Consider the following 27,093-nt stretch of genomic DNA (forward strand, 5'->3'; position numbering starts at 1 on the left):
CACTGGCTGCTGGCTGCAGCACGGCCCAGCAGGGCAGGGGATGAGTCATTATGCAAGGGGGCTCCAAACCTGTCTGACCAGTTTTCTCCCAGGGAGCGGAAAAATGGGAAGAAGGGGAGTGGAGCCCTAGCTGGGGGCAGGGCTGGAAGAGAGTTTAGTTTCCTTCTGGGAGCATGGAGGAGACAGCCTAGGGAAAGGGGCTGGAATTTAGGGGCCCAGTCTCCTCCATCTCAAGGGGGGCTGAGGCATCCTAGGTCTGCTCTGGAACCAGATTACATCTGTGCTATGCTGTATCCTGGAGAAGCAATAAACTCCCTCTGTTCTACTGGCTGGGGGAGTCTGTCTGTGCCATTATGGGGGTGCAGGAGATGGGAAAACCCCGACGCGCCGTCACAGGTGGGACCCAGCTTCTCAAGGGCTGTGGCAGTTATACTGTCGGTCGGGTGGGAGGCTACCAGATGGGCCCGGCACACGCTGCCCAGGCCTTGCAGCAGGAAATGCCGGTTTCCTTTCTCACCCGGGGAGGCTGCACGAGCAGGTGGCTGGCTGGAAGTGGGGACGTCCAGCTCCTGGCCTGACAGCCACGCAGCCCAGAGGGGAACGGTCCCGGTCCCCAGAGACACGACAGCATCTCTGAGGCCCTTGGCACAGCGACTGCACTTGGCCCCAAACCCGCTCGCCTGGGACAACTGTGGAGCCCAGAGAGCTGAGCCCGTGGGGGGGAGGGAAAGTCTGTGGCGAGCCGCTGGCGTTGGGTTAGAACAGGGCTCCCTGCGCGTAACACCAGGTGGAGAGGCGGGGCCGACGGGGCTGAGGCTTGGAGGAGAATTCCGGTTCTGTTCACAGTTCACCAGCCCCAGGCACCAGATTCCTGAGCAGGGCGGCGGGCTGGGCCATCCACGCTGGGCCCCGGGCCGTCCGGAGGGCACGTGGCATCTGCTGCAGGTGGCAGAGCCATGGCGAGCGCTGGGCATGGGACACCATCCGCACCAGGGTGAGGCACTCGGCGGGGGCTGCACGTCTGGCCTTTGGCCTAAGCATGGGCACTGCCCGACACGTTCGCCAGCACCCCCCCCCCCGGCCCTTTCACCGCCTGTGGCAATGGCTGGCGGAAACTTTTGGGCCCCCCTTCCCAGTGACGCAACAAGCACAATCGGGTCACAGCGCTGCCAGCGGCCGGGGAGGGGGGGGAAGGGTCTGCCAGGCATTGGCAGGGAGGGGCCGCCGGAGGCGCCTTATGCCTCCCGCCCAGTACCAGGTTCCCTCCAAGCTGCACAGCAGTACAGCCCCCCCCCCCCCCGGGGCTCAGGACTCACGCACGGAGCTGCCAGAGGGGCGCCTCTCCCTCAGCGACAGCAGCAGCGCCCCGCTGAGTCTCTCCCAGCTGGCAGGGAGGTGCCAGGCCCTGCGCTGCCAGGCCCTGCGCTGCCGGGTCCGGAGGTGTCCGGCTCGGCGCTGCCAGGCCCTGCGCTGCGGGGTCCGGAGGTGCCTGGCCCTGCGCTGCCGGGTCCGGAGGTGCCTGGCTCTGCGCTGCCAGGCCCTGCGCTGCCGGGTCCGGAGGTGCCAGGCTCTGCGCTGCCAGGCCCTGCGCTGCGGGGTCCGGAGGTGCCTGGCCCTGCGCTGCCGGGTCCGGAGGTGCCAGGCTCTGCGCTGCCAGGCCCTGCGCTGCGGGGTCCGGAGGTGCCTGGCCCTGCACTGCCGGGTCCGGAGGTGCCTGGCTCTGCGCTGCCAGGCCCTGCGCTGCCGGGTCCGGAGGTGCCTGGCTCTGCGCTACCAGGCCCTGCGCTGCGGGGTCCGGAGGTGCCTGGCCCTGCGCTGCCGGGTCCGGAGGTGCCTGGCTCTGCGCTGCCAGGCCCTGCGCTGCGGGGTCCGGAGGTGCCTGGCCCTGCGCTGCCGGGTCCGGAGGTGCCTGGCTCTGCACTGCCAGGCCCTGCGCTGCCGGGTCCGGAGGTGTCCGGCTCGGCGCTGCCAGGCCCTGCGCTGCGGGGTCCGGAGGTGCCTGGCTCTGCGCTGCCGGGCCCTGCGCTGCCGGGTCCGGAGGTGCCCGGCTCTGCACCGCCAGGCCCTGCGCTGCGGGGTCCGGAGGTGCCCGGCTCTGCGCTGCCAGGCCCTGCGCTGCGGGGTCCGGAGGTGCCCGGCTCTGCGCTGCAGGGGGCTCTGTGTTCAGGGAAGACGTGACTCGTGCCGACACCGTGGTGGCTCAGGCTGAGCTGGGGCTTGTCTCCAAGGCAGAGAGCAGACTGGGGAGCTTCACCCCTCAGAGCAGCACCAGCCTTCCCCCCCCCCTCCCCGTGGGCTTGGAGCACGCTCAGGAGCTGCGCCCAAGGGGGGCAGGCAGGGGGGTGGCATCATGGCAGCACTTGGAGGAATGGGCTGCTGAGTGCCTGCAAGGGCAGGTGGCCGCTCTGTGTGCTGGCAGCCCAGGGGAGGGCTCGTGGGCCTGCAGCCAATTCTCCCCCCAGCAGCTGGGCGTGGGGCCTGCCCACGTGCTCAGGGGCAAACCGGTCACAGCCTGGGGGCTGGGAAGGAACGGGCCCTGGGTCAGACTGGCCAAGACCAGGGCGGGTTTCACCTGCCTCCACAGCGCGGGACACGGGGGACTTGCAGGTTGACCGGCAGTTTGGCAGGTGAACTCTAAGCCAGAAAACATCACAGCATCCCAGGGCTGGAGGAGACCTCAGGAGGCACCGAGTCCAGCCCCCTGCCCAAAGCAGGACCCACCCAACTCAATCAACCCAGCCAGGGCTTGGTCAAACCGGAACTTCAAAACCTCTAGGGATGGAGATTCCACCCCAGGCAACCCAACCCAGCGCTTCCCCCCGCAAGGTCAGTACAGGCAGTCCCCGACTTATGTCGGATCCACACTTACGAACAGGGACTGCCTGCGGGGACCTACCCGGCAGCGCCCCAGCTGTTCTGTCCCAGGAGTCCAGATTCAGCCGCTGTTGAAACTGATCAGCGGCTGATTCCAGGAAGCCGGGGGCAGAGCAACTCTGCCTCGGGCTTCCTGTAGTCAGCCACTGGTCAGTTTCAGCAGCAGCTGAATCTGGAGCCAGTTCCGACTTACTTACAGATTCAACTTAAGAACAAACCTACAGTCCCTATCTTGTACGTAACCTGGGGACTGCCTGTATCTCAGCCTGGGGCTCCCGGTCTGTTAGGGGCAGCGGGGCTTGGGGCCTGTGATAGGTAAGAGGAGGGAATTGCCATCAACTACTCGCTTAGCAGGAAACTGCAGGGCTACAGCAGGTTTAGCAGCCTGCCCCAGGAGCCAACCCCGCTGCGGCTCTGCATTTGGAACGTATTGAGGAGCAGAGGCTCAATCAGCTGATTCCCAGCTCAGGGCTGGTTCTCTGCCTCCCCTGCCGAGACGGTGCTGGGGGCAGCCAGCTTAAAAGTTGGCTTCCTGCTGGCACCAGATCCTGCTTCCCCCCCCCCCCCCCGATGGAGGCAGCGAGGCAAGGGAGCAGCTAGGAGTCTCTAGACAACCTGTTAAGGATTTGCATGTTAAGCATCCCCATGGGCCGAGTTCGTACCTGGGGCCCCGCCCCCTTGAAATCGGAGTCTAGTCAACAAACTAGTCCGGAGAACAAAGAGCGTGGCCTTGTGGGACTGTCCGCACTCACAAAAGGGCTCCAGCCTGCCCTGTCCATGGGATGGTTCGGGGCAACTGGCCCAGGCCCCATTGCTGGGGGGCCCCCAGGGCAGTCCAGGTGGTAGTGGGGGGCCTGGTGCCAACCACAAGTGCTGAAAGCAGAGACCCAACCCCACCCCGCTCCCCTCCCCCACCCCATAGCTCGGGGGACACCAGCCCCACATTCAGGAAGCAGTGGGGAGCCGGGGGAAGGGGCAGGCTGGGGCCAGGTCGCTCCACTTCCTGCTGCCGCTGGTAAGCGCAGAGGCGGGCCTGCCCCACTGGGGGTGCCGTGCCCCCCGCACTAACCCCCGGGCTGCAGCACTGGGGGGAGAGGAAGGGGTGGGCCAGGGCAGAACGCAGCAGGGCCTAGGGTGGAGTAGGGGATGGCCCAGGTCCCAAGCCCCCCAGGGAGAGCCCTGACTGCAACACCACAGCACCTGAGCCCAGCCTGGCAGGCTCAGCCCATTCACACGGCGAGGAGTTCCGGGGTTACGTGCCGGCCGCCAGGCTGATTCGGGCAGCCGCTTCCACAGGTTTTGGCAGAGCGTTTTGCCCCCACAAGCGGGTGGCCCCGGCCTCGTTTGTGCTGGTGCAGGCAAACCTGGCCACCCTGCCCTTGGGGGCCCAGCCCTGGGCTAGTGCTGCGTGCGCAGATTTGAACCCTGGGCTTCCAGTCTGGTGCCGACAGACCCACGGCGCCGCACAGCCGTTTCCACGCACGCTCGGGAGGGGGCAGCAGAGACTCACAAGCCCAGAGGCAGCCCCGAGCTTTGCCTGTAACCCGGCTGGGCAGGGGGTTTGCTGCCCCACACGGGCAGTGTTCACAGGGCCCCAGGCTCCCCCCAAAACCCCCCCTCCCTGCTGGAGGCTGGTTCCTGGGCTGCCCTGCCTCCCTCCCAGCCTTACAGCCCCTGCCCATGGCCGTAGCCAGGATAAGAAGTGCCCTCTGCCGGGCTGTGGGACTGGGCTCCCCTGAGCACCCCTTACGGCAGGCACCTGGCAATTAGCCTGCAGCCCCGGCGGCCAGGCCCCAGAGCGGAGCCCCACGCCCGGCCCCAGAGCGGAGCCCCACGCCCGGCCCGTTGGCTGCAGCCCAGGCTCCGGTGACCAGCTCTGCTTTTCCTGGGGGCGGCACCGTGGTCAAGCCAAACCAGCCACCAAGCCTTCCCCACTGTCCACAGCCCCCCGTGCCCCAGAGTGGGGGAGGGGCGGCCGGCCCCACAGCCCCGACACCGCGCTCTGGGCGTTTTTTAAATCTTTATTAAAAACAGCAGGAAAAAAAAAAAGGGGTTTAAAAAGACCTGCCCCCGCAGCCCAGCCCCCCCCGGCAGCCCCACAGGCAGGAAGGGGCCACCTCCCTGCCCCTCCTCCGAGAGGCGAATGCTGCGGAGGGCCTGGAGGCCTGCAACCAGCTGCAGCCCGAGGGCAGCCCCAGGAGCCTGCAGATGCCCCCCCAGTGCCACGGCCGCCCGTCTGTCCCCAGGCCCGGGACAGAGGCTCCTGTGGCAGGGGGCCAGCAGTGCCCATGCCCAGGGAAGCCAGCAGGCCCTGCTGCAGTGCAGACCCGGGGCTCCCTCCCCTGCAGTCCAGTCCGAGCCCCCGGCCGCGCTGCCCACCCCAGGGGCCCAGGAACGAGGCCGGCTGCTGGGCAGGGGCAGCGTCTGGCAGCAGCCACCTGCACGTGTCCTGTATGGTGCCGAGAGCGGGGGGGCGGGTCCAGCATGAGCCCCAGAGCCTCTCGGGGGTGGCACTGGAGGGGGAAGCGCGGCTCCTGCAGCTCACGCTGCTGGGGGGGGGGAGGGCATCCGTCCAGCCCTGCCTCCGGCCAGCACCTGGTGCCCAGAACAGCCCCAGCCTGCCCTCTGCCCCACACAGCCCAGGCAGACTGGGGCTGCGGAGTACGTACAGCCCCAGGCCCAGGCGTGGGAGTCGGGGACCCTTTGTGCTCCGGCCCGCAGGGAGCGCACGGGCCCCGTGTGTCCCTCCGGGTCCTAGGGACAGCGGCTGCCTGCTCCCACAGGGCTGTCCGGGCCGCGCCTCTAGGAGTCCTTGAGCATGCTGATGCGGGCGTAGATCTTCAGCGCCGGGCCCAGCTTGATGTTCATGGCGCTCATGAGGTGATCCTCCTTCAGCAGCAGCAGGGCCTGCCCGTCGATCTCCTGGGCACGGAACTCCTCCGCGATCTCCTGGCAGCCTGCAAGGAGCCAGCCAGGCCGTGAGCGTGGGCCCAGCACAGCCCGTTACCCCCAGGGCCCGCAGATCTGGGCTGAATGGGAGCCGGGCCAGCCAGGGGTGCTGTCTCCTGGCAGGCGGCCTGGGCTGGGGAGCACAGCGGCCCGGGGCCATCGCTGCACCTGGCTGGGCCGGGGCCTGTGCACCGGGGCGCAGCTGCTCAGCAGAGATTCCAGTGCCACCCAGTGGCCGAGCAGAGCACCTGCAGCGTTTCTACTGTCTCGTGTGAACGTGCACCCCGGCAGCGCACAGGACAAAATGCATTCCACACCGGGATGGCGGCCATTGGGGGGAAATTGCACACGGCTTGTGCGTTCCGGCCCAACTCTGCTGTAGCGCCTGTGTCCCACCCCAGAGGTGGCTGCAGCACTGCTAGGGCTGGATGGGCCGGTGCCCTCTACCTTGTTACTGCCAGGGAGGGAAGGTTAGGCGCCTCCTCCCAGCAAGGCACAGAAGAGCTGGGGCAGGTCAGGGCATCTCTCCCCAAGCAGCTGGGGCTGAAGGAGCAGGACGGCCGAGGACTAGGGCAGGACCAACCGAGAGCTTCCCTGTGCGGGGCAGCAGCCTGCCTGAGGGCCTAGTGCTGGAGCCAGGCGCTCAGGGACAGCACGGGCAGCTGACTCGGGAGCAGAGCGCTTTGCGCTAGTCCAGGGGTGGGCGAAAGGCATCCCACAGGCTGGATCCGGCCTGCCCGGGGGCTCAGTGGCACGTGCAGACTAGAGTCCCCCCCCCCCCCCATCCCCTCTCCTGCTGCCAGGCCCCTCCTGCTAGCTGTGCAGAGGAGGGGGAGGGGAGCACTGAAGTCAGCGTGTCCCCCTGCCCTGAACCCCCTCTGCCCAGGGGGACACGCAAGGGAGGAGCTCCCGTCCTAAGTGCTCAGGTTCAAAGATTTCCATGCTCCTGCTCCCCCCACCCCAATACCCCAGCTCTGCAGGGTGGGGGAGGGGGAGACCGAGCAAGGCAGCTTCCCTCTTTTAAAGAGACAGTCCCGTCCCCCCCCCCCCCCCCGACCTTTGGGCACTCTCCCAAACCGTGCCAATCTCTCCACCCCAGCCCTGTCCCTTCCAGGGCCCTAACGCCGGCCGGCAACTTAAGAGGAGCCATGGAGGTGGGCCCCCAGCAAGCGCTACCGCCCCGCTCTAGTTCAAACCTACTGCTTCATCCACTAGCCTCTCCCCGGAAGCCAAGCACGGCTCCCGAGGGACCTCCGCCCCTTGCCACGCTACCTCTGGGTAGCGCAGAACAGCTGCTGGGCTCCACCCCAGAGCTAGCTGCACGGCCGCGGTGGCCACAGCAGCCTCCAGCCAGGCAGGTGAGCGGCAGGCCGGGGAGCGAGGCTGGGAGGCCCCTCACCTGGCAAGGAGCGGATGAATTCATAGACGTCCTCCACATTCCACTTGGTGGGCTCGCTGGGCAGGAAGTGGTGCCCGATGCCCACGAGGTCCCGCATGTGCATGTCAGGCAGCTCCAGGTCGCGCTCGCCCTGCCGCCGCCGCGAGGTGGACGAGCTGGCCGAGAGGGGCGACAGCGGCTCCTCGTAGCTCGAGTTGTCCGAGCAGCGGCTGGAATCCTCCTGGCTGCGGTTGAGCTGGAGCGAGGCTGTGACGGAGAGCGGCACCGAGCCCGTGGAGAGGGACACCGGTGTCTGCGGGGGGAGGGAGAAGTTAGCCTGGGCGGGGGGTGGGGGGCAGACAACGCCTGCCTCCATGGACGCCGGACTCCTGGGTTCTATTGCTGCAGCGTAATGGGCAACAGAGGGCCAGGATCCTGGCTCCTATGGCTGGTGCTGGAGGGAGTGCTGCCTAGTGGCTAGAGGATGGGACACGGAGCCCAAAAACCTGAGCTGTAGTCCCAGCTCTTGACAGTTCCCTGCTGAAGATTGGGTTCGGGTCTGAGCCTCCCCCCTCCCTCCCAGCTGAACAGGGGTACCCTCCAGGCTCCTCCCCCACAGCAGGGGCGGGGAACAGGGCCCAAGGCCACGGAGGGAGGGCTGACTGCAGGCCCCAGGCCTGGACCAGGCGCCAGGGGAGGGGAGGGGCCGTGATCCCCCGGGGCAGACAGCGGCTCACCTGTTTCTTGGTGTCTTTGCTGAGGACGGGTAAGGCTGCCTTGCAAGCCCGGCGGCGCCCGTGCGCGGCCCCTCCCGGTTTCTGCAGCTTGCTGCGGTCGGGGTGGAAGAGCCCCACCCGCTTCGTGCACCCCACGTTGTACCTGCCGGGGAGCCAGGAGCGGGTCAGGGCAGGGTCTCGGCTCAGCACCCTCACAACCTGCCCAGGGTGGGCACAGAGGCACCCGGGGAGCTCACCGGGGGAGGGGGGGGGGGTGTTGGCCCACGGCAGGGCGACCCCGGGGGAGCAGGGCGCGGGGGGTCGGGGTCACGCCACTCAGCAGCCGTTACCTCTTGGCACAGGCCATGGAGCAGAAGCGCTTGGACCTCTTGAACTTGTAAGCGAAGTCGACCCGGCCACAGAGCTCACACTTCAGCTTTGGCGGGTTCCCCTCCTCTTTGGATTCTGGGGACACAGCAGGGCACGGGGACCGAGAGACGCGCCCGGTTCTTAGTGACAGCAGGCACACGCCTGGCATGGAGCCCCCAGGCATAGCCTCCCCAGCCCTCCCCTCCCACATAGCTGCCCCCTTAGAACAGCCCCCCAGCATAGCCCCCCCCTTAGAACAGCCCCCAGGCATAGCCCCTCCGGCCCCCCCCCCGCATAGCCGCCCCCTCAGAACAGCCCCCAGGCATAGCCTCCCCCGGCCGTCCCCCCGCATAACCGCCCCCTCAGCCCTTCCTGCCACATAGCTGCCCCCTCAGAACAGCCCCCCAGCATAGCCCCCCCTTAGAACAGCCCCCAGGCATAGCCTCCCCCTGGCCCCTCCCCCCCGCATAACCGCCCCCTCAGCCCTTCCTGCCACATAGCTGCCCCCTCAGAACAGCCCCCCAGCATAGCCCCCCCTTAGAACAGCCCCCAGGCATAGCCTCCCCCTGGCCCCTCCCCCCGCATAACCGCCCCCTCAGCCCTCCTGGCCCCTCCCCCCCGCATAGCTGCCCCCTCAGCCCCCCGCATAGCTGCCCCCTCAAAATAGCCCCCCACACATAGCGTCCCCCTCCCCCCCACATAGCTGCCCCCTCAGAACAATCACCCGCAGCCCCCCCCCCCGGCATAGCCACCCCTCCTGCTCAGAACAGTTGCCCACAGCCCCATGCCACAGGCCTGCACTGCCCGCCCCCCCCTCCCCCCTTCACAGCAGCCGGGAGCTAAGCTGCCTGATTGCCCCCTTCGGGCCTTTCCCAGGTGCGGCTGCCACACACCGGCCTGCCCCCAACCTAGGCCAGAAAGGCCCCAAGCCACAATCTGGAGGTCAGAGCTCCCCTGGCACAGCTGCTCCTCAGCTCCCTGCTCATCTGCCTCCCCTGGCCGGTTCTGCCCTTGCTTTGTTCTCCACCCCCACTGCCCGTCTCACACCTCCAAATGTTTGCAGCCATCTCACGGCCCTGCAAGGGGAGACAGAGCCATCACCCCAAACCTTATGGGGGAAACTGAGGCACAAACGGGGAAGTGACTTCTCCCAGCCAGCTAGGAGCCTCCAGGCTCTACCCCACTTCCAGCAGGTCCCTTCTGCTGCCTCCCTAATGCGGGAGCCAGCTCCAGCCCTGGGGCAGCCTGTGTCGGCTGCCAGGCTGCTCCCAGGGTGGCCGAGACAGAAATAAAACCCTGATCCCCTTGCTCCCCATGGGCTGTTCTAACGGCTGGTCCGCGGGCCTGTTACCCGCCCTCTCCTCCTCTCCCCAGTACACGGGGCTGCCCCCTGCTGGGAAGGTTTGCCCCTCGGCGCCCACGGGGAGCAGGCAGACCTAGCTAGCGTGACGAGCGGCATGGGGCCGGCCAGGGCCTACCTTGCAGGTAGGGCTCCTCCATTTCTGAGTCAGTGGTGGTCGTATTGTCCTGCTGCGGGAGTTTCTCGGCCAAGAGGCCCTGAGCATACTTCTTCTTGAGATTCCCCACGAGCAGTGACGAGCGCCCCACCTGCAGAGCCGGAGACAGGGGCCAGACAGGTGAGACGGCTGCTCTGCCTGCGGCCGCAAAATCCCTGCACTGAGCAGAAAGGAGGGGGGGTTGCAGGGCTCCCTGCGGGCGCCTGCCCCTCTGGGAGTAGCCTAGAACTCCGCTCCAAACCCCCCAGGCTGTGGCAGGAACTCCCCCACCGGCAGCAGTGGTAGGTTGGTTTCCCACTCCGAGACACGGCCGGGGGCGGGCAGCAGCAGTGACGCTCCAAGCCAGGCCGTGCTGCGGGCTCAGCTGGGGCGAGGCTGAGCCGAGCCAGGCTCCTGCGTCAGGCCCGAGCACACGGGGTCGGAGGTGGCGCTGGAAGTCCAGTCAACTGCCATGCGGCTCCCCTCCGTGCCGCACGCTGCGGCTGAAAGCCCAGACCAGGCCAAAGCCGGCAGCCCAGCTCTGCGGCTGGCAGCAAGTGGGCACCGGACGCATGCCAGGCCGAGGCTGAAACAATCTACCCAGCCCCACGCACCGGGGATGCCTACGGTGCATTTCTCCTCCGCCCGGAGAGCTGCAACCTGCCTCCTCCCACCTCTCGCACGCTCGGGGCAGCCGTGCAACGCACACAGGCAGGCCCCGAGCCTGCATTGCCCCCGTGCGGAGCGTCCCATCGGGGTGTTCGGGATCGGCGCCTGAGTCAGGGCCCAGCCCTCCCAGGCAGCACAAGGCTCAGGCCCCACCAACAACCGGGAGGCTTAGGAGGGGCCCATCTCTCACGCGTGCCTCTGCGTGCAACTTGGGGAGCCTCCCAGCTCAGGCCTGGCCTAGACTACAAAGCTCTGGCATCCAGTCCTGCCTTTGGCGACCAAACCGTGGGAGCGCGCACACGGCAGCGGGGCTTTGGTGGGAACAACGCCCCGTTTCGGGGACAAGACACTTCCACCCCCGCGAGACTGGATCTTCCCCCTCCCTCCGCTGTCGGCAAGGACTCTGCTTTGGCTAGAGCTGGCTTCCACCAGCAGCCCACATCCCTGCCCTGCGGGCCTGCACCCCTCCCCTCTCGACGCCCCAGGAAGTGCCGGGCAGCTGAGGGAGCTGCTCCCTGGGGGGAACAAACCAAGAGCAAGTCACTGGAGCGCTCCTGTTCTGCCCAACGCTAGGAACCCAGCGGCAGGCTGCTGCAGGGGGAGGGGGGGGCAGGCTGCTGCAGGGGGAGGGGGGGGGGCAGGCTGCAGTGCTGCTTTGACACTCATGCTGCTGCTCCCGGCAGCTATGGGGGGACAGGGGGGAATCCCAAGACAGGCAGGGATCAGCTCTGCCTCCCCCCCACGGCACTGCAGGGTACATTCCCACGGGGCACTGCTCGCACATCAACGATGGGGCCTCCAGCGGGGGCAAGCGGGACCACCCTCCGGCGCGCCTCGGGCGGCCACATCAGTTTGGTGGACACAACTTGGAAGCACAGACATGCCCCGAGTCCTGGCTCCGCTCGCTCTCCCAGGGCGCTCGCTTTCCTGCCCTGCAGGGCACCCGGGGAACACGGTGCCCAAGGAGGCGTAGGAGGAAAATTGCTTTTTTACTCTCGTTCAGCGGCAGCTTGACTGGAATATTCCCCCTGGGCGGAGACCGGGCTGAGAGAAGACGGAGCGAGCTCAGAGCAGCTGCTCCCCCCTCCTCAGCTCTGTCCCGCCCCAAGCGCGTCGGCAAAGCGGGGCTGGGTCTCCCTAGACGGCAGGTCTCGCTTCAGGCTGAGCGCCAGCCCCCCGCCCCGCTGGCTGGGAAGCCAGACAGGCAGCAATAGAACGTCACCGACAAGGACGTTCACAGGTGGCAGTTGCCGCCGAGTGCAACCCAGGGTCCCAAAGCACTTTGAAAACAGCGCCAAGTCCGAATCCCAGCCCCATGGGGGTGCCGCTCGCCCACGCCCCTCCGAGGGCTTCCCCAAGCCCAGTAACCCCACGCGCGCTTGGGGAAACTCAGGCTGGGTGGCTACGGCTCCCGTTTTCCAGGGGAGCTCGATTCTCAGGTGCTCCAGTGGACAGACCTACGGCCGGGAGCACTGGGCGCCTCAGGGCATCCCAAGCGAAGCCCCAAGTGTCTAACCCTGGGTGCACTAGTTCAAAGGAGCCTCCCCCAGGATCACACCTGCCTGGGGCAGAGCTAGGAACCGAGCCCAGCCCCGTGCGCCACCCAACGGCCCCTCCGGCCCAGAGAGCAGCCCACTGCAGGGGAAGGCTCCGCTCACAGCAGAGGTGAGCGCCCCCCTCAGGCTGTGCTGTGGCACCGCAGGGACCCACTGCCTGTGCTCAGCCAGCGCCAGGGGAGCGCCGCACTGCAGGGGAGCTGCGCGAGCGCCAAAGCGAGAACACACAAGAGAACAGCGTAAAGAGGGGAAAAGAAGAAGGTGCGTACCGGGAACGGCTCGGCCCCCTCCTGGATCACAAACCCTTCGATAACATGCGTCAGGACTTGGGGTTTCACAATGGCCTGGGGTGGTTTATTCTCACCATTCTGGGGGGCAGTGCCAGCGACGGTAGAGGCAGAGTTTCCGTTCCCTGATGTCATGCCGGGGCTGCTGGGGTCGTTCTGCACATGAACACAGTCCTGTCCCGGCTCTGCAGGGAGGAGAGGAGATTGAGCTGCCCAGAGACACAAATACTCAGCTAGTGACACAGCCACAGAGCACACACATGCACGCACAGCCAGCGCGCACACACACAGCCAGCGCGCATGCAACACAGAGAGCCATCCGAGAGCGCACACACACACACACAAACACACACACAGAGCCAGCCATCCGAGAGCGCACACAGCGTGCACACACACACAGCCAGCCAGAGCACGTAGCACACACAGGTGTGCGCACACAGAGCCAGTGTGCACTCGGCACACACACACACACACACACACACACACACACACACACACACACACGCACGCAGCAGGGAGGAGCAGGCGGGGCCAGGCCCGTCCCCTGGCTCCGGCGGGAAGGTGGGCATGCGGCCAGGCGGTGGATTTCAGCAGCCTGTGTGGGACCCGCCCCTCTGTTCCTTTGGCGGGGCAGTAATTACCATACAGCTGATTCCCCAGCTGCCCCCCTCCCAGGCAGGATGAATGGGCCGAGCGCAGCACATCACGTGGCATCCCCCCCGCACCAGCCGGCGCACACAGGCTGGATTGTATGGGGCTGAATGCTCTCCCGGCCCCCCCCGGGGCAGAGTCAATGGGCAGCACACGCTCCCCTCCAGCTGGGGCTCTCCCAGGCACAATGGACAGAGGGGGCACCAGGAGGCCTCAGGCAGCTGACTCCGCTGTGCCCGGGGGAGCGGGGAGGAGAGGCCCAGCCTCCGCGGGGGATAGGCTGAACCACCCCATCACTCCTGGCACACAAGCCAGGAGGGCGCCAGGCCCCATTCTGACCCTCCTTCAACTCCCGGCCACCTAAGCTCCACTCTGCCCTGGGAGGCTCAGCTGGCCAGGGCAGGGGGCTGGAAGCAGAGCCAGCTGGGCCGGGGCACCAAGGGGCTCTCTGCCCAATTGGGGAGCAAATCCCCTGCTGCCACAGCCCCTGGACACTGGCCCAAGTGCCCCTGCTCCCCAGCACAGGAGGGCTTCCGAGGGGCAGGACCGGGCCAGTTCTGAGGAAGGGGAGGAGAGTGGCAGAAGTCTGTGCCCAGCAGAGCAGGCGAGGAGGGGGGCTGGCTCTGCCCTGGCTGCCTTACTGGGGTGTTTGGCATGTGGGGCCCACAGACAGGCTCTGGGGCCCGGGTGCAGAGAACGCAGCCAAAGCTCGCGGCAAGGGTCTGCGCCAAGGCCGCTCTCTGGCACCGCACAAGCCCAGCTTGGCAGGCCTTGGCCTAGTCCCACAAACAGCAGCACAGGGACCACCAGCCGCCCTCTCCCTCCTCCCCCCGCCAGAGCATGGAGGCCCCCCCGGGCGAGAGGGTCATCAGCGCCAGGACATGGAACTGGGGCCCACGGAGCCCGGCCCCTCCTGCTGAGGCGGAACAAGAGGCCGCATGTCTGAGCGGCCTGTCCTCCCCGGGGCCCTGCGACAGAGGTTGCCAGGCGGGGAGAGCGCTCAGCGCCCACGGTGCTCCTGGGCCACGAGGACAGGGCTGGGAGGGCACGGCCAAGGGATTTACACCAACAGCCGGCCCCGGACGCGGGTTTGTTTTAGCAGCAAGGCGCCCGGCCTGGCCACCTTTCCCACGGCCAAGCTGGGCCGCCCCCGGTCCCCACCACGGCCTCTCCTCTGCGTGTGAGCAAAGAAACCCTGGGGCAGCGCCAGGGCCGAGAACACCGCCCGGCAGCTCGGGGCAAAGACGGCTCCCTGCAGGGGAGCTACCCTGGACTACGCTCCCCAGCGTCCCGCACAGGAAGCGGCGGAGGGCTCCCGAGCAGCCAGCGCAGCAGCCCAGCAGGACCCCTCGGCGTCCCGAGAACGGGCCTCACGCAGGCACCGCCCCCGCCACTGTGACATCAGCGCACCTTGCGTCCACGTCTGCCACCCCCCCACGCATGCGCCAAAGGGCACGTTCTCTCCTCCCCGTGCAGGGCAGAAAGGGAGTCGCCGGCCTGAGCTAGAGGACGCTCGCAGGGCCTGCGGTTTCCCTCTCGAGGCTCTGAGGTGGGCCCCCTGCCGCACAGCGCTAGCGCCTCCCCCCTCCCCCGCCTTCCCAGCAAACACCCGGGCTCACACACCCAGCACGCAGCAGGCAGGGCCCAGGGCGGCTGAAAGCAGGAGGATCCTGGAAGTGCCGCGCGCTGGCTCTCACCCGCCCCTGCTGGGAGAAGCCTGGGGCAGGGCCAAGGGGCTGTGGTTTGACTCACTGCCCCGGAGAGGGGGGAGCGCGTTGCTGGCGCACCTGGGGGGAGGGTGCGGCGGCAGTTGTGCAACGTGCGTGGGCACCGACCGTGCGAATGAGAGGAGCAGACAGGAGTAGGGTGGGGGGAGTAGATGGGGCAGCAAGAGGCAGAAGAGGGGGCTGAGAATCCTAGAAGAGCAGGGATGGAAGGGGCCTCTAGAGATGGTCTGGTGACAAGTCCCCCCCCCCCGCCAAGAAAACACCTGCTGTGCAGATTCTGCAATACGAGGGCTCCCCACCTCTGCCCAATGGAACTGGGGCTCCCCCCGGCCCCCTGCAGTCGCAGTCCCAGGTCCCTTGGGCAGTGCCCACCACAATACCAGGCACCCAGGCCGATGCACGCTGGGCTGGAACCCAGACAGACCCAAGCAGACCCTACCGCTCGGCCCCACGGGGAGGCTGCTCTCAAACCCCCGAGATCCAGGGCTGACTGGCAGAACACACGCAAGGGTCAAGGGCTCTGCCCCTCGCCGGAGGAGGAAGGACACGACCCCAGGATGAAAAGGAAGATTCACCGGGACATAGCAGCAGGCCCGGCCCCCTCCCAGATCACTGGTGGGGTGACTGGAGAAGCTGGGCGGGGAATGGACCGACCCTGGAAGCGGCTGGAACCGTGAGGCTCGGTACAGCACCCGCAACACACGGAGCCTGCACAGACCAGGGAGTGGTGCCACTCAGAGCCACACAGACAACAGGGACAGTGGAGGGCACCAGCACGTTCAGGGTCACTGATCAGGGAACAATGGCTCTGAGGGGGAGGTTGCCTCGGCTGCAGGGGGTTTCTAGAGCAGAGGCCCAAGGAGACATCCTCACAGGAGATCTGGGTCAAAGCAAGCGACAGGAGGGGGTGGGGGGCGGGACAGGGCTCTCCAGGAACAAAGGATGAAGCCTGAGCAAGTCCATCAGCAGACCAGAGACTCAGCTGCTCCAGTCCAGGGAGAGCCGCTGCCCCCAGGGCCGCTGGAGGGGAGACCTGTCCAAAGGTGCGGGCGGAGGGGAGGGGGCTGCCCCCGTCTCAGCAGACATCGCTATGATACTCCCCCGGGGGAAGAGCGGATGGGGACAGGCAATTCCCTGCTATGCATGGCTGCAGACAGCCCAGGGAGGTCAGAGCTGTGCTCTGGGGGGCAGCAACATGCCCTGGGACTCCTGCACATCCCTGTATACTCGGGGACATGTTGCAAGAAATTGCCAGAGACCTCCCCACTGCAGGGGCAGCAACACCCCTCTGAGCCAGCGGGGAGCGCCGCTCCCACGGCCCATTCAGCCTTTTCTTTTCCGCAAAGGCTGCCAGACAAGCGGCCCCAACAGGGCCCGCCTGAGGTTGGCTTGGTCCTATGCGGGATCCCTCTCGGCCTTGCACGCAAAGCCTCCTGCAGCCACCGGAGAGCAGCCTCCAGTTCTCCAGGGAGCCCTACAAGCCCCTCAGCCGCAGAACAAAGATGCTTCAGGGCCTGGGGGAATCCGCACGAGAGACCCCAGGCTCCCTGCCGCCCATCACCACTGCAAATCGCCCTCCACTCGGCTAGGCCCGGCACAGGCAGGGCCCCCGGGCCTATGGTCAGGCCAGTCCTGCCCCGGCTTACAATTCCGCTCCGACCTAGGGGCCCCTGAGCGGAGCTGGGTTTTCAGCCACCCGATCGCCTGCAGGGCCCGGCCCCAGCGCCGGTACCTCCAGGGCCTGCCAGCGCGCACCCGCCCGCCAGGCGCAGGGCCCCAGGGACGCGCAGCGCCGCCGAAGGCCGGTCGGGACGGAACGTGCCCGCAGGCGGGTTCCAGCCGGATCCGGAGCTGGGCGGTGCCTCGCCACCCAGCCGGGATCCTTCCAGCCTGCCAGAGCCGGCCACGGCTTCCCTGCAGCCGGCCTGCGAGCCGCTCCCCCCCGCGGCCCCCATTGTCCCCGCGCGGCGCAGCAGCAGCTGCTCCAGGCCGGGGCTGGCGGCGCCCCAGAGCCAACGAGGCAGCCCCCGAGCCGCTGCCAGGCACCTTGCGCGGCCCCCCCCCGCCGCCGCGAGCAGCACTGACCTGGGCGAGTCACAGGCGCAGCGGCCGGTCCCGCGATCCCGCCCGGGGGCGGCCCCCCCGGCGCCCCATCTCCGGAACGCGATCCCGGCGCAAACAAAGGAGCAGCGGCTGCGCCCGGCGCCCTGGCGCTACGGCTGGGAAGGGAGCCAGCGCCGGCCCGCGGCACCCAGCGCAGCCTCCAGCCTCCCGCGCCGGGGCATCGGGGGAGGCCGAGACAAAGGAGCCGCCTGCCCGACGCTGGGGGCGGCGGAGAAATGCCCCGCCCGGCCCGGGGTCAGGCCCTGTCCGGCCCCGGCTGCGCTGCGCTCTGCCGCTCCCTCGCCGGGCACCCGGCCGGATCGGAGCCTCGCGGCTGCGGGGCGGCGTCAGGCCCGAGCCGGGCCCCGCGGCCAGCACCGCATTCCCCGGGCCGACCGTGCCCAGCGGATCCGGGAGCGGGCAAGGCGGCCGCGGGCGGCGCAGACAATGCGAGTGCGCGCAGCCTGCGCGGGGGGAGCGGGCAGGGCGCGTCGCTCCCTTTGTAAGGCCGCCCGAGCCACGCACGGCGAGCGCTGCCATTGGCCGCCGGCCGGGCCCGCCTCCGAGCCTGCCCCGCCAGCCGAGGGGGCGGGCAGCAGCTGCCGGGGCGGATACAGCGGCCCCCGCGCTGCACGGAGCGCGCCCCTCCCCGGGGCCGCCGGCAAAGCGCGCCGGGGCGGGGGCATGTGCATGTGCCAGGCCGGGCGCGCATGGAAGCGGCTTGTGCCCGGCACCCAGCGCCCCTGGGCAGGGCTGGGTCTCTGCGGCCTTTGGGCCGGGCTGAGATGCGCAAGCCCCGGCTCCCGGGGAGGGATTCTCACCCGTTCTACCATCTGTTTCAAACTGGAGCGGGTGACTAACCATTAAGAACCGATCCCCGCTCGGCCGCGCCAGACCCACCCCCCGCACCCGCCATGCGCCCTTCTCACACAGCACCCCCCTCATCAAACCAGGCACTTCCAGACACAGCAGCTACGCACAAGAGCGGCCAGACTGGGTCAGAGCAAAAGCCCATCTCGCCCAGTGTCCTGTCTGCCTACAGGGGCCAGTGCCAGGCGCCCCAGAGGGAGTGAACAGAACAGCGAATCCTCTAACTTTGTTGCTAATTCTTAGGTTCTGACAGAGGCGAGGGACACCCTCCCTGCCCATCCGGCTAATGGCCATTGATGGACCTCACCTCCTGCTCTGCTTTGCAATGACCCACACAGGATAGGTAGGTCGTGTCTGATGGTCTGAGCACAAGGCGGGGACCCGTTTCTCATCATGCCCCTAACACTGGTTCCTTGGCTAAGAGCAAAACCCTTTTCTGTGCCTTGGTTTCCCCACCTGTGAAAGTGAGTGCTTGCGGAATGCGCCAGACATATGGAGCACTTTGTATATATCCTGAGGATTATTATTTATTATAAATGCAAAGGAGCCTTGTCTTTGCCATCTTGCCTTGCTTTTGGTCCCTGCACCAACCTGAGTGCTAGGAAACAACCCATTCTGGCAAGGGGATGCTGTCTCTAACAATGTGAAGTTAAACTTTGTAAGGTTTCCTACATAAAGAGGTAGTTATTCCAGGTGAACAGTCGTGTCTTTGGGTCAGACGTTACTGGGTCCTATTCATTGCACAAAGTAAATCGTAACGCAAACAGAACTACGTTTCTGTGGCTTAAAAAAGGAAGCCCCGTGGAAACAGTCTTTTCAACTTCCCACTGCAGTTTGCAGCCCAGAACTGCAGAGCTGAGAACCTCAAAGTGAAACTGAGAAGTAACCAAAGGGCACGACCGGATGCTTGTTTGTTATTGCCGGAGAGACGCCAAAATACGGGCAAATCAGAGATTTTACAAGCACTTTCCCTAGTAATGACTTCATGTGGTTTAGACGTGAAGCAACAGCTGTTAGCGAAACACAGGATGTCAGACATACCATGACACTCAGCAGAATGTCGCTATTGCTCTTATAGGAAGGCTGCCCAGATGGGCGGCTGGGGAGCATACTAAGGGTTGGTCTGCTCGTAAAAGTGTTGTCAGCATACTGATGCCCTTGTGTAGCCAATTATCCTGATCCACACAGAACACATCTACACTCAGGAGTTTTGTGCTTTAACTAGATCTAGATAAATTGGCAACACTTTTAAGTAGTGTGGACAAGGGGATGGATTCGATTAGATAGAGAGGGTCTGTCTGAGCTATACTTGTGAAGGACCCGAGGTGGTGGGCAAATAAGTGTGCACTGACCCAACTTTAATGACTCCCCAGCCCTACAGCTGGGCCACTACGTAAATCAGAGCAGCCCCTAGATTTTTCTAATTGACGCCCACCCACCCATCGGCCCTAACAGGCCATTCCAGCAGTCGGGGGTTGCCAGAGAACACAGACAGGGTGCTGAGACCCCCCCTTAGCCACAGCTCCCCTTAGTGCTGAGACCCCCCCCCCTTAGCCACAGCTCCAGCCCTCCCTTTATGCCAGGAAAAAGGGGGGCTGGCATAGTTCCATCACAGAGGTGCATGAATATCAGTGATGGGTGAGGCACTTCTGAGTTCACATGCCCCTGTGTAAATCAGGACTTGCTCCTACGAAGTCTGCAGGGTCCCAGCAGTGTCAGAGAACCAGGACGGGCTCCCGGCAGCTTTCCCTGTGAGCTGGGTGCTTGTGCGGCCACTCAGCAGAGATTCCAATGCTGCCCAAGTAATTCGCCAGGTTTTGTGTCTCTCTTGACGGTGAACATTCACCAATACCTTGGGCCACATAAACATGGATTCTGCACAGGGGTGTAAAAATCTACAGGTGGATTTTAGAGGGACAGTTTAGAGGGAAGCGCTACAGTCGTGGGAGGAAGTCATCTTGTATGACAGCCACCAGTGGGAAGACACGGATACGGACAACCAGAAACCACGGGCCACACGCCATCCTGCTCCTGCAATGCCGAATGACCCGGAAGCTCAGTTCCCCGCTGGTAACTGCCACTCGCTTTTCTCGCTTTCGGGTACCGCGTGTGCTTCTCTCCACTCCAGCACCCCTCCCCCACTCCCTGACGTCCGTGAAAAGCAGGGTCTCTAGCTGGTACTTGCGGGGAGCTAGACTGGAATAGAGCCGCCCATGGTGGAGTGCGGCCCAGACACAGGGCGAACTAAAGGAGCCACAAGAGGTTATATTGGTCCCTCCCTTTCTGCTCCCTCCTGGGGGGGGGGTGCGTCTCTCTGTCTCTACGTTCCAGCCCATGTCCAGACCCGGCTGGGCCGTGAGTCCGTGCCAGCTCCTGAGAGAAAGGCACGTTCCAGAGTTTGACGCTCCCACTTGACCCTTAGGAGCATCAGTTTGCAACAAGGGAAATCTGGATTCTCGGGGCCTACATCTGTTGCTCCAGCTTCTTTATGCTGGTTTGGAAGCAAACGGGGGCTTGAAGATGCCCCAGAGATCCCCCTGCAGGGCCCTCCCGCAGAGCAGGACATCTCTCAGGGCTCTAGGCTCCCAGCCCTTGCTGGAAAGGAGGGGTGCGCCCCCAGCGCTCCAGCCGCTCTGCTGCCCGTGCCACCTGAGGCTGTGGGAAAGCAGCCTGAGTCGGAGCGCCTGAGGCTGCTCTTAGTTGTACCACCAGCCAGGCAGGGCGGGGGTCTGAGATGCAGCGAAGCCGCCCACGGCCCTGCCCGTGCAGCAGAATGGGGGAAACGTGATCACTGCCACCCCTGCTTTCCCCAGGCCCATCTGAGCTTGATCTGCTGCCCCTGGCTTTAACTGCAGCCCCTCCAGACAGGCCCCCGCATAAACTGAGTCAGGCAGGACGGAGGCAGGGCTGGCATGGGGGGAGGGGACTTGGAGGAGCCTGTAAGGGTGCACAGCTGTGTGGGCTGAGCCCCTATGATCCCCCCCCCCCCCCCCCCGCGGTGTGTCAGTGGGATCAGAGGGCAACTTTGCACAGCCCTGACAGGATCAGCCCACGCACAGCCCCTGCCTGAATTCAGCAGCGAGCTGAGCCGGCGGGCGGGGGAGGGGTTGCTCTAGTTCCTTTGTTTGGAGACCCAGCAGCTGCACCGGGAGCCCGATGCCCTTTGACTCCGGTGAGGCAGCCTCCCTCCATGTATGGCTCCCACCGCGGTGCCTCAGCCCTGCCTGGCTGGGCCTCGGGGCCTTCTGCTGAGGCTCCCAGCGAGGGGCGCCCGTCGCACTTCCCCAGGCTGCAGGTGCCTCGCCCTCAGCCAGCACCCGGCAAGGGCTGCCCTGTGTCCCCCGGGGATTGGTGAGCACAGCTGCCCCGTCCAGGGACCCCTGGCCCTGAGTTCTGCCCGCTGGCCTGGGCAGCTCCCCGGGGAAGGGGGGTGTCTCAAAGCCTTGCTGGCTGGCTGCTCAGCCCCAGGCTGCTATTCTGGGGCTGTGGTTTGGCGTCTCGCCTGGGTGGGTTCTCGTCAGGCTGGGGGAGCCCTTCGAAGACGGGCGCAAGGCGGTGGGAGGGGAGAGCTGGCGCTGCCAGGGCCCAGCAGGGCCTGTCACACCAGAGCTTCCCGAGAGAAGGGCCGTTTGTCATCATGGCACTTTGCACGGACATCCACCGGCCCAGCGTGGCTACAGCTGCCTTCCTAAGTCCCCAGGGCAGGTTCACATGGCCCACCCCAGAGGTGGCTGCATTTCAGTGCTCTCTGGGGATGTCACTGGAGTGAGGGGCTGATGTTGTGAGTCTTGGGTCCCCCCCTTTCCACGGGTTCACCCTCTGGTCTCAATCGAGTCACCTCCCCGCGCCGTGCCTCAGTTTCTTCATCTAGAGACTGGGGATAAGGCTATTTGCTGACCTTGCTTTGGGACCCTACGGGAAATGGCAAAGGGGTGCCCAGGGCCCTGCCTGAGCGGGTCCCACCCGAGCCGGCAGCCCCAGGCTAGAAACCAGCGTAAGAAGCTGGCAGCCTTTGAAGCTGCTGCCCACAGAGCGTGGACTTTGCATGCTCCAGGGCTCCGACGTTATTCCCAGCGCGGGCAGGCCCAGTGCTGGAGACACCAAGCTAGATCCCACGTCTGGGCTGCCCTGATCTGCTACCCGTGCAACCACCACCAGGCGCACTTGAACCTGGGACCTCTGGAGCTCAGTATAGGGGCCTCCACCCTCTGGTGAAAAGCCAGCTGGCTCTCGGCCCAGGCTGTAGCGGTCTCTTGTTCTTAGCTGTTGCTGTGGGCGAGGGACCACTGCATGGGACAGTGACCCACACTGGGTGTGTGGGTTACACCTGCACTAAGCCAGGCAGGGAGACAAGGGCTGGGGGCAGCCCCGCTGGTTCCAGGCAGCCCGTTCTCCACTGGGCAGCGACAGGGAACGCCTGTGGTGGGAGCAAGGACAGCGCGGGCCTGGTCCAAGCTAGCAGAGCGTGGCCGGGGATGAGAGACTGGGCGTGCGTCTCTCCCAGGGGTGGTGACTGCGACCTGATGGCTGAGCCGCGAGCTCTCCGGCCTGCCCAGATGCCAGAGGCTGAGCCTCGTGCCACCGTCTGCACCGGAGCGAAGAGGGCCGCAAGCCCCCCGGCCTAGCTGGGAACTGTCCCCCTCCACTTCCCATCAGTGTGCGGGACAGGCCAAGCCGTGGAATTTTCCTCCATCCCAGACCCCCCTCTGCAGGGCGTGCCAGGATTGCCCAGGGAGGAGGGATGCAGAGGGCCTGAGGGCAGAGGGGGGCTGCTGCAGTCATGCCTGTACACTGGCCCCAACACCCCTGAGCCCCCCAGGCCTCCTCAGCCGGCATAAAATAGAAGGGAGACACGGGGGTGACCGCCATGTTCCAACATGGGGAGCTGACGTGGAAAAGGATCAAACCATCTGCCGCTGGAGTTCTGCATGGCCCAGCACACCACAGTGCACAGCCCCACAACACACCCCAACCTGATCCCACCCCTCTGAGATGCACACGCTCCCAGTGCAAACCGCACCACGCCCCCTGAAACACACACTGCACACCCCACACCCCTCTGAAATACACTGCACACCCCACACTCTCCTAGTGCAAACTGCACCACACCCCGAGACACACACTGCACACCCCACACGCTCCCAGTGCAAACCCCACCACACCCCTCTGAGACACACACCCCCCACGCTCCCAGTGCAAACCTCACCACACCCTGAGACACACACTGCACACTCCACACCCCTCTGAAATACACTGCACACCCAAAATGCTCCCAGTGCAAACCCCACACACCCCTCTGAGACACACTGCACACCCCGCACACTCCCAGTGCAAAACCCATCACACCCCTTTGAGACACTGCACACCCAACACGCTCCCAGTGCAAACCCCACACACCCCTCTGAGACACACACTGCACACCCCGCACGCTCCCAGTGCAAAACCCATCACACCCCTCTGAGACACACACTGCACACCCCGCACGCTTCCAGTGCAAACCCCACCACCCAGTACATGGCTCCCCCCCCCACACACACTCCTGGTACACCCTCGTACAGCTGAGCAGCGCAGTCTTCTTGCCCAGCTCTTGCTGACGGGAGCAGGAAGAGGCTGCACCCCAGGAAGCTCTGGGGGTACCCGGCTGACAGACGGGCCCATGCTGTGCTGTGGCTTTTCCAGCCCAGTGAATACCCTTGGGGCCTGGCGTCCCTGGCTCCATTTAGCAAGCAGGCGGCATTAACAAGACTGGCCCCGTGCTCACAGTGCCCCGAGCACTTGGCACTTGGGCGCTGGCTGTCCCAGGGAATGTGACATTTCTCCCCTCCCCCTGCCTGGCTGCACGCCCCATTGCTCCCGACCAGACACTGGGTAACGAGGGGGTCCGGGTGTGGGCGAGGAGGCTCCTGCCCCTGCGTGCGGACAGCTGCCCCTGGCTGGTGACGGAGGCCTTGTCTGAGCTAGCCAGGCAGCTCCTCTGGCTATCTCCTGCCCCCAGACCGCACTGGATGCCAGTCGGGAGCAGCCGGGCTCAGTGCAGTGGGGACGGCGACAGAGAAGGGAAATAGCTCCCCGCTCGCAGCTCAGTGCGAGGCACTTGCACAGCACCCAGCGCTGCAGGAGAGCAGGGCCCTGGCTCCCCAGAGCTGGGAGCAGCAGGCTCCAGGTGCTCCAGCATAGCTCCCCTGTAAAGGCAGGGGGAGCATCACCAGTCAGGGACACCCGGCATCTCCCAGCCACACCCCACTGCGCCCCCCCCAGGCTCCTTACCATGAGTAGGGGGCCTGTTGCCCTCAGAGACCTCTGGGTCCAGGGGCGCAGCTGGGGGCGACAGGGCAGCCTGTGGCGGCTGAGCTGGCAGGCGTTCCGGGTTCTTGTCAGCAGGAAGGCCATCCTTCCTTGCATGCTCCTGGGCGCCGAGCTGAGGCTGTCAGGGAGGCAGGCGAGAGGGGGAATGTAACAGCAGCCAGCACCCGGAGTCCGGGTGGTCTTGGGGCTCCCCCACCCCTCTGGCAACACAGTGAAACATGGGCACCTCTTGGGGGGGACATGGTGGCTGTTTCACAGCACAGACACGTCCCGCAGCAGCGGGGCCAGGAGGAGAAGACCCTGTATCCAGTGGAGGGGAACAAACAAACATGTACGAGTCCCACGAGCCCTGCGTTTCCCCCTGCGAATCACATCCAAGCCCAAACACGGAACCAAATCTCCCAGCGCCCCCCGGCCGGCACTGCGTGCCCACCACGCCCACTCACCGTGCCCAGGGCTGGCTGGAGCTGCAGGATCACGGCGGAGGCATGCTGGAACTTGCGCTGTGGGGCGTGGGTCAGGTCCCCAGGGTGTCCATTCTGAGGCCCGCCCTCAGGCACTGGCTGGGCTGGCCCCATGGCTTGGAGCCCAGAGACGTGCAGAGACGGCTGGTTGGCACCGGGTTTGTGCTGACTGGAAGCCTGGCACTGCGGCGGGTGGGGCAGGGGGGCTGGGCCCTGGGGGGCGGCGTGGCTCTGAAGCTGGCCCTGAGCTTGCGGGCTGGGCTGCACCGCCAGGCTGGGGGTGGGCGGGGGCAGAGGCTGCAGCTGGGGCGAGGCGCTGGCACTGCCCTGGATGAGCTGAGGCTGAGGCCTGGGCTGCAGCTGCTGGATCACGAACTGGTGCTGGATCTGCTTCTGCTGCTGAATGAGCTGGTGGGGCTGCAGCTGGGTGTAGGCTGGAGGGGGAAGCACAGCACAGAGCCGCCCGTCACTACGCAGCCCTCGTGCGCCCAGCTGTGCGGCGCCGCGCCCGTCTGTTCCTCTCCACCCATGCACAGCCCGGGCCAGACTCCCCCTGGGCGCTGGACTGTGACTCCGGCGGCTTTATTGTGTCTGCCTGAGTGGCGCGTCCCTCCCGCGCTCCCCCGGGCCGTTAGCAAGAGACCGGCGGGCAGAGCCCGGGCACGAGGGGAGAGCACAGGCCCTGTGGAGTTTGTTCCCTCAAACAGGGACCCTCAGCCCCTCGGACCCCTTGTCGTCCACAGGGACAGAGGCAGTTCGCTCGAATCCCCACTGCTGTACCCAGGGGCCTTCCCTCCAGCCCCCATCACCTCAGGCTGGCCAGGCAGAAGACACTGCAGGGCGACATCTCTAGCCCCGCTGGCCAGGAAGGAAAGCATCCCAGGTGGCCGCTGCGTGACGTCTGCCTGAGCCTGCAGGCGGGACACGAGGAATGGGAGCGAGCTGCTCAGCGGGCGTTCTCCGTGGTGCCCAATGAAGTCACTGTCAGCCCCAGCCCGCCGTGAAATGTGTGCCCATCCCGGGATGCTGGGGTTCTGGGGTGGAGTGTGAGGAAAGCCCCATGCCTGATCCCGCCGAAAAGCTCTGCATGTCGGAAGCACAGGTCTCCCTGCGTAGAGACGGGTCTGTAGGATGCAGGGCAGGGACAGGCCGTGCCCTGCTGAGGGAGGAGGCCCTCAGAAAGAAACCAGGCAAAACGGCACCTTTTCCCTCCACGGCTCGGCTTCCAGATGAGGCCAGCTTCCCCATCGGAGACACGGTGATTCTTGCCAGCCCTGCAGGGGCAGTGCCACCGCGGGGGTGCTGCCTGGAGCCCTTCTGCCTTCTGCACCATCACCGGGCGGCTGGGTCAGGTACCGACCCCCGAGTCCATCCCCGGTGATGGGCAGAGGTGAGTTGAACCTTGTTGGAATAGCACCCCTCGGGCAATGAAGGGCAACATAGGCTCACGAGGCTACGTCTAGACTGCAGGCTTCTTTCGGAAGAAGCTTTTTTGGAAAGAGTTCTTCCGATAAAACTTCTTGCGCAAGAGAGCGTCCGCACTGCCAAAGCGCATCGAAAAAACGATCTTTTTCAAAAGAGAGTGTCCAGACTGAATGGACACTCTCTCGCATGTCAGCTGTGATTGCTATGGACGGAGTGGCCACCAGGGCACCTGTGCTTTTTCCTCTTCCCTCTTCTTCCGAAAGAACTCCCTCTTCCCTGTCCACACACGCCTTTTTGCAAAAGAGCACTTTCGCAAAAAGGCTTCTTCCTCGTAGAATGAGGGTTACCAACACCGGAAACTCCACCCCCCACCACCCCGTTCTTTCAATTTTCTTGCGGAAGAATGCGATTGCAGTGTGGACATTTTTCCGACAAAACTCTGTAGTATAGACATGCCCCGAGTGGGCCACATGAGGGTATGTGGCAGCTCTAAGGGGCGCCGTGTGGCCCCCGGCCCCGGGCGCGCCACGGCCCTTACAGCTGCCATCAGGCGCCCCCCATAGGTTGCCCGGCTAGCCGCTCCCTTAATCCAGCCCTGGCTACGAGCTGGTAACCAAGCCAGTCTCCTGGGACAGGGCAGTTTTGCTCACTGAGCTTGTGTGTCTAGAATTTGCGGGGTGGCGACTGAACCGTCGCAGCGCTGTGATTGGACACAGAGGGAGGCCCGGCCCTCACAGTCCACGTTGTGAGCAATCAGCCCATGTCTCACTTCCCCTGCCTTGGCCTTACATGTGTGTCATTTTAGTAACAGCAGTAGGAAAAGACACCGGGCTGGAAACCAGCGGAATCCGGCAGCCCTGCGTGTGGGCAACGGTGAACAAAATGCCTTATGGGCCCTACATAGAACCCTAGCGGGCCCCGAATTGCCCACCACTGCTCCAGTGGGAGCCAGCCATGCTGAACAGCTGGAAACATCCCCCCAAGGGACTTGGGAATGGAGCCCCCTGGAGCTGGGCCCACTAGGCTCTGGGCATTTGCAATCCTACTTGGCCAAGGTGACAACAGTCAGAAGAGGAAATTTAGCACAGGCCTGCGATTGGGGTGCTTTGTGACCTGGTCCGTGCCTCAGTTTCCCTGATGGCAATGGGGATAGCAATGCTATCTCCCACTGTGGCTAGGGGATCTCCAGGTGCTTAGAACAAGACTGAGGGCTTGCCTAGGAGCCAGGAACCCACTGCGCCAGCCTTCTGCAG

At 65.4% G+C, this 27,093-nt stretch overlaps 1 protein-coding gene across 6 annotated transcripts in view; it reads right to left on the reverse strand.

Moving 5' to 3' along the window:
* Positions 1-4,880: 4,880 nt before the first annotated feature.
* Positions 4,881-27,093, reverse strand: part of PHC2 (polyhomeotic homolog 2) — a 118,235-nt gene continuing 96,022 nt past the window's right edge. For 4 of the 6 annotated variants that reach the window (XM_075906850.1, XM_075906847.1, XM_075906848.1 and 1 more), the window contains 8 exons: positions 24,398-24,849; positions 23,913-24,069; positions 12,277-12,503; positions 9,765-9,894; positions 8,268-8,382; positions 7,939-8,080; positions 7,223-7,514; positions 4,881-5,831 (listed from right to left, as the gene is read on the reverse strand). In XM_075906850.1, coding sequence (XP_075762965.1) covers positions 5,677-5,831; positions 7,223-7,514; positions 7,939-8,080; positions 8,268-8,382; positions 9,765-9,894; positions 12,277-12,503; positions 23,913-24,069; positions 24,398-24,849 — 1,670 coding nt within the window. In that variant the 3' untranslated portion in view covers positions 4,881-5,676. Of the gene's footprint in view, positions 5,832-7,222; positions 7,515-7,938; positions 8,081-8,267; positions 8,383-9,764; positions 9,895-12,276; positions 12,504-16,757; positions 16,893-23,912; positions 24,070-24,397; positions 24,850-27,093 lie in introns of those variants that run through there. The other 2 variants (XM_075906849.1, XM_075906852.1) reach the window with 2 other exon arrangements.

The sequence above is a fragment of the Pelodiscus sinensis genome, chromosome 23 (genome assembly GCF_049634645.1).
Source record: "Pelodiscus sinensis isolate JC-2024 chromosome 23, ASM4963464v1, whole genome shotgun sequence".
Taxonomy (NCBI): Eukaryota; Metazoa; Chordata; order Testudines; family Trionychidae; genus Pelodiscus; species Pelodiscus sinensis.